Source organism: Triticum aestivum, chromosome 4D, assembly GCF_018294505.1.
Source record: "Triticum aestivum cultivar Chinese Spring chromosome 4D, IWGSC CS RefSeq v2.1, whole genome shotgun sequence".
NCBI lineage: Eukaryota > Viridiplantae > Streptophyta > Magnoliopsida > Poales > Poaceae > Triticum > Triticum aestivum.
In genome coordinates, this window is record NC_057805.1 from 302,664,923 (window position 1) to 302,675,875 (window position 10,953).

Sequence of the window (10,953 nt, forward strand, 5' to 3'; positions counted from 1 at the left end):
CTTAGCATAGATTGAAATTTGCAAATAATAACGCCACCTTCTCGTTTAATACTACTCCCATCGGTTCCAAAATACAAACCGTATTTTATATTGATGATGAAAAATCTCTCATTTACGATACGCAGTCCATGATTACAACATCATCATTATCGAGTACTCCTACTCTATTACAGAGATGTGTCATTTTATCGTTTAATATAATTGTACTTCGAGGGGTTATTTGCGTCTGTCCGGTCGCCATCACGCTACTTTCCCAGATCAATTTTTAAAAGGATTGGCTCCTTCCCTCTATAAAACCATGGCTCCCCGACGTTTTAAGCGCTCCAGAAATCATTCTCATTCTCAAAGCCTATAAAGCAGAAAGAACAGAGAGAAACACACAGCGTCACCGGCGAACTCAAAGCGATGGACACCGCTCCCGCTCCCGCGAAGCCGTCCTTGTCCAAGAAGCCCTCGCCGTCGTTCCGCCTCCGCAACGGCAGCCTCAATGCCCTGCGCCTGCGCCGCGTGTTCGACCTCTTCGACCGCAACGGCGACGGCGAGATCACCCTCGACGAGATGGCGGCCGCGCTCGACACGCTCGGCCTCGGCGCCGACCGCGCCAGCCTGGAGGCCACCGTCGGCGCCTACATCCCGCCTGGCGCCGCCGGCCTCGGCTTCGAGGACTTCGAGGGCCTCCACCGCGCTCTCGGCGACGCGCTCTTCGGCCCCATCGTCGAGGAGGAGCCCGGCAAGAAGGGCGAGGCCGAGGACGAGGACATGAAGGAGGCGTTCCGGGTCTTCGACGAGAACGGCGACGGGTTCATCTCCGCGGCCGAGCTGCAGGCCGTGCTCAAGAAGCTGGGCCTGGCGGAGGCGCGGAACCTGGCGGCGGTGCAGGAGATGATCTGCAACGTCGACCGCGACCGCGACGGCCAGGTCGACTTCGGCGAGTTCAAGTGCATGATGCAGGGGATCACCGTGTGGGGAGCTTGACGTCCCTCTCCTGTTTCTCATGTATGTATCATTCCTAGACATTTTAGTTTAGGGTGATTTTTTCATGATCGAGGTTTCCACCGTTGACTCGATCTGGCGGTAGGTCTTGAGGATTTTGCTTGACAACCATGGTCACATCACATGCAAGCAGTAATTAGTTTCTTCGTTTATTTTCCAAACTCTTGTTAATTCGGAAACTGTATCAAAGACCTTGACCAGCCTCCCCTAAAAATATTCTCTCCGCAGTTTCGTGCGGCTTTCCTGCTCCTGCCTAACCTGTTACTGCCTTTGCGCGTTGATGTACGGTATTACATTTGCTCATTTGAATACACAATTTATTTGGCCAATCAAGCAAGTATGTTCATGAATGTTTCTCTCTATGTTTCTCCTTTGGAAAGAAATTGGACACTTATTAATCTCAGGGAGACAACATGCACCAGATATAGGATTCATATATGGGGAATTTTAGTACGGTACATATGTAACTAGCACAAAAACAAAACAAAATTGTAACTAGTACTGTTTCTCGTCAAAAAGAAGAATAGTATGCTAAGCACACGAAGGTTGTTACACCAACCAGATGAATTTTCCTTTCTGAGAGGACCTACCAGTTGTTGAAAGCAACTTGTATCCACATGGTCTGCACTTCATCAATAGAGCTATAGACCTACGGTACTTTATTACGCGTCTTTGCTCTGGGTTAAGTTTATCGCAAGCCATCAAGCAATGTGTTCCTTTGGTTGTGCAGATTCCAAGCACTGGAGGATTGGAGCGAGGAACAACCACAAGATCCGTAGATCGCTTCAGACCTTAAAAGTGAACGTCAGTCTTTAGGGTTGTGTAATTGTGTTGGTTTTTCAGTGCTAGGGAGTTGGTGTGTTGGTTAGAAGCTCAGAATGCAGCTCCTGGCTTGCAATTCTAGCTTATTCTAATGTGTTGTAAGTTTTATCCTTCGTTCATGTTACCATGTAGGTACTGTGCGTCTGATGTATATGTGGCTTATATAGTCCGATAATCTCTTATCAAAACTGTAGAATGTATTTGACTTTCTTAATATATTGGCACATTTGTTACCTTCCTGTGATCCTAGTTTTTGACAAGAATTTATTTGAGCAGTTGAAAGTTTTTGACAATTTAGAAAATCAACTAGTTATGGGGTGCCTGGATCAACAAAGAAAGGCCCAATTATCAATGTCAAACAAATCACGAGTTAGCTCAACATTCCATGGCTATTTCTAAATTGCTAAATGTAGACAACATTTTCAGTCTGTTATACAGCCTATATGGCCATAGTAGTGGTATCGCACTAATGGGACAACAGACCCTTGTGATTACACAAATATTTAAGGTCTTGCGTTGCATGCTATGATTGGCATTGCCACTTTGTTTTCATCATTGTTGTTGCTGCTAGACTGGAAAGGAAAAGCATGTGTACATTTTATTCTAATTTTTGCCGGTGATGTGTACATTATTGATTCACATGTTGTTGGGTCAGATATAACTAACTTAGGGCCTCATAGACTGGCGGTTCCTTGAATGACAACATACATGAATCAGTAATGAGTATCCTTGAAGAAATATAATAACAAGCATAACATAACCATGACTTTGAAACATCACACTTATTTGGTATTATCAAAAAGTAGAGCAATCTCTGCAACTAATGTAGCTAACTCTACTCTCATAAACTCACGGACTACATACACATAGCATAAACCAAAACTTACAATCATAACTTACATGGAAGAAACCATACACAGTGCGGACTAGAGTTCAACTCTAAGCCGTGCCGTTGCTGGACTTTGGAGGTAAGAAGGCCTCCCACCATCCAGACTCGTATTTGGGGTATGGAGCTGTCCATTTGTCAGGCTTATCGAATTTCAACTCTGCAGGGTTAGAAGCCAATGCTTCTTCAGGTGTCTCTGCATCGAATTGCTCTGCTAAGACCCTGTCCAGCCTTAGTTTCATGAATCTGAGAGCAATAAAGGAGATAACATGAGATTATTGAGAATCTTTTATTACTGCATGTATGCTTTTTAAATGAGAAATAGAGAACCATGCTTTTAGCAACAACTTTAAGATCGAATCCAAGCAGATGCTTGGCTAAGAATATTTGTATGTATAGAAGCAAAAAAAAGGGGTTTGACAGAGCACAGACCATGCCAGCACGACATCACAGTCAGCAAATAAGTTTTTGACAGTGCCATCATGTTTAAGAATTCAATGGTCAAATAAGTTTCTGTAATTTTCTTCAGTTTCTTTTTGCTCGCTTCACAGTCTAATCAATATGTTCAGGAATGCAAGCCACTCAAATCGAGAATATGCCCAGTTATTGAACAGGGGCGACTAAAAACAAGAAAATATCCAAAGTACTGCACCAAACAGCACGTTCATGATTCATGACGCACAAAAATAGAATCAGAACAGGATATTGCACAACTTCAAGAAGTACATCCATAGGCTTCATTTTATAAGAAATTGCACTTTTGCGTTGAAACAAGATCCTGATGAAAATTTATAAATGTGGCTTATTGAAATACATGAGACTACATCATGGACTTGAGCTCCCATGTAAGATTGCTAAACATCAGGCTTTCCACCCCTGAAATCATCACCATGTGATCAAACTTGGCTCGTGGCATATCTAGACACGTCAATTCTTGAAACTGAACTTGCCTGGAAGGGCACTGCATGAATCTGAACCGAACTAGTGTTTTTCTTTTGTGACACCTCTTTCGTCAACAACCTACATACACATTTGAAGTGTGCGTCTTTGCTGATAGCAAGCACATTATTATGGGTAGCCGTCAAGTAGGCATCCGGTGCAAATTGCAGACACAAGACTGCACTGATGCGCGGCTTTGCCATTTGCAACAGGAAGCATACCAGCTTGCACTGCATGACATATGGGCATTGAGCAAGGCCGGCAACTATAAATGAAGTGAGCACATATTAATCACATCTCGCAAGTATTAGTAGCGTGATTTATTTATTGTAATGTTCAGCGGGAGGGAGAATTTCCACTGAAGGGGCTTATAGTCAGATGATTACAGAAGCGAGTGTTGCCGGGACTGCATGCATTGGCGTTTTAATATCCTTGGGGGACTCTGCTAATTAGCATTGCTCCAGCTAGCAACGATGACTGAAGAGACACGTGAGTTACCTGATCCAGTTGCGGTCGGTGGAGACGAGCGCGACGGCGGGGCGCTTGAGCCGCTTGGCGACGTTGGGGAACCTGTCTAGAAACTTGGGCTCGATCACAAGCCAGAAGTCCTGCTCCTTGCTGCGCTCCTCGTAGAGCCGCAGCTTCTCCTGGAGCTGCTCCTGGAAGTGTTCCTCGTCGTCCAGCATGAACTTGGCGTTCGCCACCAGGAAGTAGTAGGTCCGCGACTTCCCCTCCTGCTGCGCACAGAAAAACACCGCCACGTCGTCTCAAAACTGAGCAGGAAACTCCACTTGCCCGGTGCCGCGAAATGCGAGGCACGGGAAGCGTGCGCCGATGCTTACTTTCTCGGAAGGCTCCGCGGAGCCTTGCCGGTCGGATACGGCGGTGGCGGCGCGGCGGAGGCTCTCGAAGCGCGTCGGCGGGCAGGAGACGGAGAGGGCTGGACGACTAGCGGGGGCGAACCCGGCGTGGGCGTGGGCGCGGGGGAGCGCGGCCCTGGACGGCGCGAGGGTCGCGCAGGGGCGGAGGGACAGCGTCGCCGGAGCCACCATTGGCTCGGTGGGGTCTAACTGAACTGAATCGTAGAGGATAGAGGAACGGAAGAAGATGGTACGGAGCAGAGAGCCTTATCTGGACAGCAACTGGGGGAGCGCCTCCTACTTGGCGCTTTGCCTCGCCAGTGAACTCCAGGGGTGAAATATGGGCCGGAGTACGCCGATGTGGACTTGTGGACCAGGATCTTCGGCCCATGGACTACTTCTTTTCCTGGCCGAGTTCCGGATCTCTCAGTCCCCTGTCACTCGGTTTCTCAAAACAAAACAAAAAATCCCCTGTCTCTCTCTGGTTTGTCTAAATATAAATAAAAAGTCCCTTGTCTCTGGTGTAGGGTTTCCACATGAGGGACTGCAGCAGCAGCAGCCGCAGCTGGAGAAATTTTGGCCCCCTCGCCTCCGGCTGCCATTCTGGAGCTGGGAGATAGGGGACCTCGGATCTTCAAAAGTTCTATGTTCTTCATTAACATCTAGTGTGCAAACAATCGCACATATGGGACGGCCAATTAATGTGCACTTCAACTAGAGAAAAAGGTGAAAAGGGAGGCATCGAGGGATCGATCCCGGATCCGTTGGGTGGTGTGTAGCGCTGCTAGCCAATGAGGCACGGTTAGGTTCCTGCTAAACTGGGAGGCGCGGCCAAATTGAGATAAAAGGGCCAACATTTCTTGTAACATTCCAGGGATGAAAACTGTTTGTTCCCTGGGTTTTCTGGTTTTCAATCAGTTTTTTACTTTCTTCTTTCCTTTGTTTCTTCATTTTCGTCCCTTTTCTATTATTTTTGTTTTTGTTTTTCCTTCTCCATTTTTGTTTTTTCTACTTTTAAATTTTAATTCATGATGTTTTTTATAATTTATGAATTTTTTAAAATTCCTTAACATTTTTCACATTAGAGAATAATTTTAATAATTATCAACGTCTTTGTATATCAAACATTTGTCAAATTCAATAATATTTTTACAGATCAGTGAACATTTTTATTCAGAAATAATATTTTTCAATTTGTGAACATTTTTTATTCGTGAACTTTTTTATTTGCAAACTATTTTTGAATTCACGAACATTTTTTAGAATCGACGAACTTTTTTTGATTCACAAAAGTTTTTTGAATTCACGAACACTTTTTTAACTCGTGAATGTTTCTTTAAATTCACGAGCATTTTTTAGAATTCATGAAAAAAAATCAAATCCGTGAGCAACTTTTGAATTCACGAACATTTTTTTGAATTCGTGAACATTTTCTGAATTTATAGACATTTTTCAAACACTCAAATTTTTTAATTCGTGAACTTTTTTGTTTCGACAAATTTTTTTGAATCCGTGAAGATTTTCAAAAATCTACGGAGATTTTTTGAATTCACGAATATTTTGTGAGTTTGTGAATATTTTTCAAATCCATGAACAATTTTTGAATTCCTAAATATATTTTTGCATTTGTGAATAATTTTTGAATTTAGGAAAAAAACAAATTTATAAACATTTTTAATAGACATGCTTTTTTTGAATTGAAAACTTTTTTTTGTATTCCCAAATGATTTTGAATTTATTATAAATTAAAGTGACAAAAAATAATGAGAAAAAAATGAGAACCAGGCTGCTCTTTAACAAAACAAAACAAAAATGTCCGATTGCTCCACGCAATTTTTTGTATGGTGGTAGATAGTATATCTTGTCCCATGAATGTGATGCACTCCAAAAGAAATGGCTAGGTGCATCAGGCTTGGCTACTTTTTCTTTGTTTTCAAACATGGCGGCCCATTGGTAGAGGCATGTAAGGATTTCATTAATGCACGATGTATGCAATCTACGTACTGTTTACTATCCGTCTTGGTAGTATCGACTAGTTGTATTTACCATGTGCATTGTTGTGTACATTGTCAAACCAAGCGAACTTTTATTTGTGAACCTTGCTTATAACAATCACATACGAAATTTCCCTCCGTTATTACCGACCAATGCATGGTTGTGTTTATGCAAATTTAATATTTCCACCGTTTCTAGATATAACTTTTTTTAGAGATTTCAATATAGACTATATACGAACCAAAATGAGTGAATCTACACTCTAAAATATGTCTATATACATCCATATTCAGTTTGTATTGAAATCTTAAAAAGACTTATATTTATAAACGAAGCGAGTATGTTTCATGTGCTCATATATTTACGAGTATTCCTATCATTTTGATGTTAAAGTAGATGGACGCGGCAATGCTCACCATCGACGATCAGATCTTCACGATCCTGCATCCATGTGACCCAATTCCCATAGTCCGATGTTATGTTCTCAGCAAATCGCACGCACAAACTGAGACACCACACACACAAAATGTGAAGCGAGTGGGTGCGTTATCGGTTGGGTTTCCGGCCGCATGAGTTGCTTCGGGAGAACGCTGGGTATCACGGTATTTTGCTTTGCCGATGCTCCGAGTGTAAACTTCCCTTGCACGCTACACAGCTGCATGCCCGCACGTAACTAAGCCAGGCTGTGTCGGTGCATCATCCATTCACTTGTCACACGCAACGCAGCAGCTGGTCATCTAGATCTAGTGCTAGGATACATAGTGCGTCGGCGCTCTCATGGCGAAGGGTTGCGCTGGCCCCGCGTGCAGCGGGCAAACGAGCTGCTTTCTTATCGTGTACGCGTCCCGTGGCAGGTCACAACTGCAACCACCGTCCATGGGTGAGTGGTGCACGCTCGATGAAGTACGTGTTTGCTTTCCGCTTTCCGGGTGGCAGCAACCAACAGGTCAGTCATGCAGAGATTTTTTCTGCAAAATTGCCAAGAGATAGCTCTGGCACGGACATGGCACCTCGCGACGCGCTGCCGTCGGGAGGTGCTGGGTCGAAGGCCGGGGCAGCGGGCGCCACCATGCCGAGCTGAGGGCCACGGTCGCACGCGCCGCCGCTCGAGCTTGGTCGAGGAGCCGCCTTCGCCACGAGCTCCCTCAGTAGGAGCCTGCCAGGTCGTGGGCGTCGTCTCCGCTGCAACTCGTTTGCCGGCCAGCCGAATCCCGCTCCTTTTGTTGTTTTTAGCTGTTTCGGTGTGAGCGAAGCCCCGTGCAACAGCCGCGCACTTGTCCTGCAGCTGCAACTCCATGGGCTCGCGTCGGGGCGGCCGATGGACTGGAGCGGAGCACGGTAGGTTGAAAAAAGAGATGACAAGTGGGTCCTACTCGTATGTGTGAGAAGAAAAGAAAGAGATGGGTTGGTTTAAAATTGAGGTGGGCAGAAGAGTCTTTCCGCGTGCTACGTACAGTACGTGTTTGACACCGTTAGCTGAAAAACTGGAGGGAGAAATAACTCTCTGAGTCCGAGTGATCCACACCCAATTCTTTCTTTCTTTTGAGGGAGGGCACGTGCATGTTGCGTGGACAGTCGTATGAGATGCGATTCTTAAATTTGATGGAATATATTTAAGCCTTGGCTAGGCAAGACAAGAGCGTCTATCTAGTACTAGTAGCTGGGACCATGGAAGCGCAGGACCACTGGACGATATTGTATGGAACAAATAGTAAACAACAAGATAAAATCAACCCTGGAGCTGGAGCTGGAGGGCACGAGCAGTCTGAAGTAAAGATATTCGCACAAAAAAAAATGTCTGAAGAAAGATTCATCTGCCAACGGAAACGACACCTGTTGGGTTCCAGATAAAACCCCCCACCCTGCGGTGGATGCGCGTAAACAAAGATCGAAACATGGCATGTGCGGCCGCGCGCTGCGCACGACCTGCCCAGTTCACGCCCGAGTCCTGACGGTGGATTTCCTAATCCTACGGCTCTTCTCTGTCAGCGTTGTTGGCAAGGTGTCCTGTCGTGATCCAGCGAGTCACGGTCTGTGACCATCAATCGGTCGAGGTGGAATGCCACAAAGTCCGTTTTAGTGCGCCTAGCCTAAGAAAACGTCACGGGCCGGGCATGACGCCGTGGATGTACACTGCACACCCAACAACCTCCTCGGCCCCGGCTCGGGGTTAACTGCGGCCGGTTCGTGGAGTGTTGATTTTGTGCTGGCAGACCGATACTAATCCAGCCGGGCAACGTTAACATCGGTAGTACGTACTCACGTTTGAAGCGGGGTCAGGGAAGTTAACCCACGCAATCACCGTGGTACCACAGACAAGGCAGGTGAGACCGCACGGACCAACATTTATTTACATCCAGAAAGAAAGAAAGAATAGCTTCAAAAAAAAAAAAGAATTCCACGAGCCAGGACCGACAGAGACTTTTTGCAAAGCCAACCCCTCCCTATGGTACCCGACCCTGGCTGGGGTGCGGTTGGGCGGCAGGCACATGGGGCCGTGCGTTGCGAGGTACGGCGTGCACAGTAGCTACGGCGTGGCGGAGACCGGGTGCAGCAGGTGGGGGCGAACGTGGCGTCTCGTCCTTGAGTGACGTGTCGTATACCGTTACTACCAAGCTGGCGGCGGCGTCACCCGTCCTTTCCGGAGACCCACGAATCATGGCAGCGACGGCTTTTTTTTTCTTCCGAAAACAGCTTTTATTTTTATTTTACCCGCCCCATCTAGAACATTCTGTCCTGGGATGGAGTCGGGCAACACAGTTCATCAAATCCGTGAAAAACAACCAAAAACTGAAACGGCTCCAAGACGCTCCTTTTTTTTGTTCCGTTATTATCTGGTGATAGCGGAACCCGATCAAGTTCCGATCTAATGTGATCGCACGGGGAGGGGGGATACAATGACTATTTTTGAAAAGTTTAGCACATAATAAATTCGTTTTGAAAATATTTGACAAAATGACCCATTTTCATGACGTCCGGCCTTGGTGCGTGATGTGCCAGCGCTCAGTGGTAGAGCTTGGAACACATTTTAGGAGGGGCAAATGGACTGGGGGGCAACCAACATCATGTTTAGGCTTGATTTTTGTGAATCTATGGCCAATTTACTGATCATAATATGAACATATCTCCTGGGCTGGGGGGGGGGGCGATGGCCAGGTTGATCTCCACTAAGCTCTGCCACTATCAGCACTGACCTGCCACGTTGGTGCGGCCTAGCTCCAACCGATGGAGCATGATGCCCCACGCGGGGCGCCATGCGTCAGCGCTGACCTGCCATGTTGGGGCACCCTGGCCCGAGCATGACGCCCCACGCGGGGTCGCCATCCCAAGAAACATGGTGACTTGACCCGGGGTGTCATGCCCCTTCATTGGAGAAAACGGCTAGGGCCGAGCGCGACGCCTCACAGCTAAGTCAGACCAACTCTATTTCTTTCTCTCCCGTTTGTCTTCTCACAACCGTCGCCCTCTCCCCTTCTCCCCTACCCTATCAAATCGGTGGCCAAAAGGTATGGATCGGAGGGGGGGAGATGGATCTTCTTCCCCTTCCAATCCTCCAGTTATTCTCCTCTCTTTCCCCTCTTTTTATTGGTTAAAATCACATTGACCCAATTTGGAAAAACCCTAGCTCATCCACTTTTTTTCAAAATTCATTGATGCTTGCACTTGTATTTGTTAAGTATGGTTAAGGATTTGTATGGTATAGTTAGGGATTTGGTACATATAGTTGGGCTTTTGGTTTTATTTAGGTATGGGTTAGGTTTGTAGCAAATTTGGCATGACACTAGTAACGATATTTGCAAATGTGTGTATCTATGTACACTTGTATGGATATTTGTGGCTATGTATTTATTTGCACATGTATGTATCCGTTCAACGTATAGAAAACTTGGTGTACGTATATGGATATTAGTACATGTATGTATATATCTACACTAGTACAGATATTTGCACAATTACAACGAGGCTTCGCAATCTGTTCATTGATGAAGGGCTGAATTTATTCCAGGGTTTCAGAGTCTTTAGCTCATCAATCATATCTTTATTATTTTTCAGGATCTGGCCTCTTAAATTCCTCACCAACCCTTTCGAATATTTTCTCGCTTTCTTGAGTTGTTTATTTTGCATGACACGCGGACTATCCTTATCAATAATGGGTTAATTCCTTATATCTTCCCACTAAGTTCAAGAAACCCTCTGTAAGAATTCAACTAGATTAAAATCCAAAGATTTGTTTTTGTAACCTCATTATCTTCATTATCTTATGAAAGGATCGATATGGTTGACTGGGGGGGGGGGTGTCGTGGGAGTAAGTCTGACAGTAAGAATAGGGGGTACGTAGGAGGAGGCAAGATCCTAGCTACTATAGAGTGTGCCAGGACCCCAGCCATCCCACGTTACACATGGTTCAATGTATATTAAGACAGGGCGTTACTGGTAACGCTAGCTATAAAGAGCTAT

At 45.7% G+C, this 10,953-nt stretch overlaps 2 protein-coding genes across 3 annotated transcripts; one reads left to right on the forward strand and one right to left on the reverse strand.

Annotated features, from left to right (window-relative positions):
- The first annotated feature begins 309 nt into the window (after positions 1-309).
- Positions 310-2,048, forward strand: LOC123097575 (probable calcium-binding protein CML27). The gene is made up of 2 exons (XM_044519349.1): positions 310-996; positions 1,724-2,048. Exon 1 carries the CDS (start codon positions 406-408, stop codon positions 973-975), a length of 570 nt encoding a protein of 189 aa, XP_044375284.1. The 5' UTR covers positions 310-405; the 3' UTR covers positions 976-996; positions 1,724-2,048.
- Positions 2,049-2,553: 505 nt separating this feature from the next.
- LOC123097574 (uncharacterized) lies at positions 2,554-4,803 on the reverse strand. Of its 2 annotated transcripts, none has more exons than XM_044519347.1 (3): positions 4,483-4,803; positions 4,139-4,377; positions 2,554-2,947 (listed from the first exon to the last, which is right to left on the reverse strand). In XM_044519347.1, the coding sequence occupies exons 1-3, from the start codon at positions 4,690-4,692 to the stop codon at positions 2,755-2,757; spliced, it is 642 nt and encodes a 213-aa protein (XP_044375282.1). In that variant the 5' UTR covers positions 4,693-4,803; the 3' UTR covers positions 2,554-2,754. The 2 variants fall into 2 exon arrangements, with proteins under 2 accessions (XP_044375282.1, XP_044375283.1); XM_044519348.1 differs by having other exon boundaries at positions 4,139-4,374; positions 4,483-4,799.
- Between the last annotated feature and the right edge of the window lie 6,150 nt (positions 4,804-10,953).

Excerpts from the sequence above, each read along its gene's own strand:
- LOC123097575 (XM_044519349.1), top strand. The coding sequence starts at position 406 with ATGGACACCGCTCCCGCTCCCGCGAAGCCGTCCTTGTCCAAGAAGCCC.
- LOC123097574 (XM_044519347.1), bottom strand. The coding sequence starts at position 4,692 with ATGGTGGCTCCGGCGACGCTGTCCCTCCGCCCCTGCGCGACCCTCGCG. Across the intron at positions 4,378-4,482 it reads CCGCGGAGCCTTCCGAGAAA|CAGGAGGGGAAGTCGCGGAC; the intron begins GTAAGCATCGGC and ends TTCTGTGCGCAG. Across the intron at positions 2,948-4,138 it reads ACCGACCGCAACTGGATCAG|ATTCATGAAACTAAGGCTGG; the intron begins GTAACTCACGTG and ends TATTGCTCTCAG.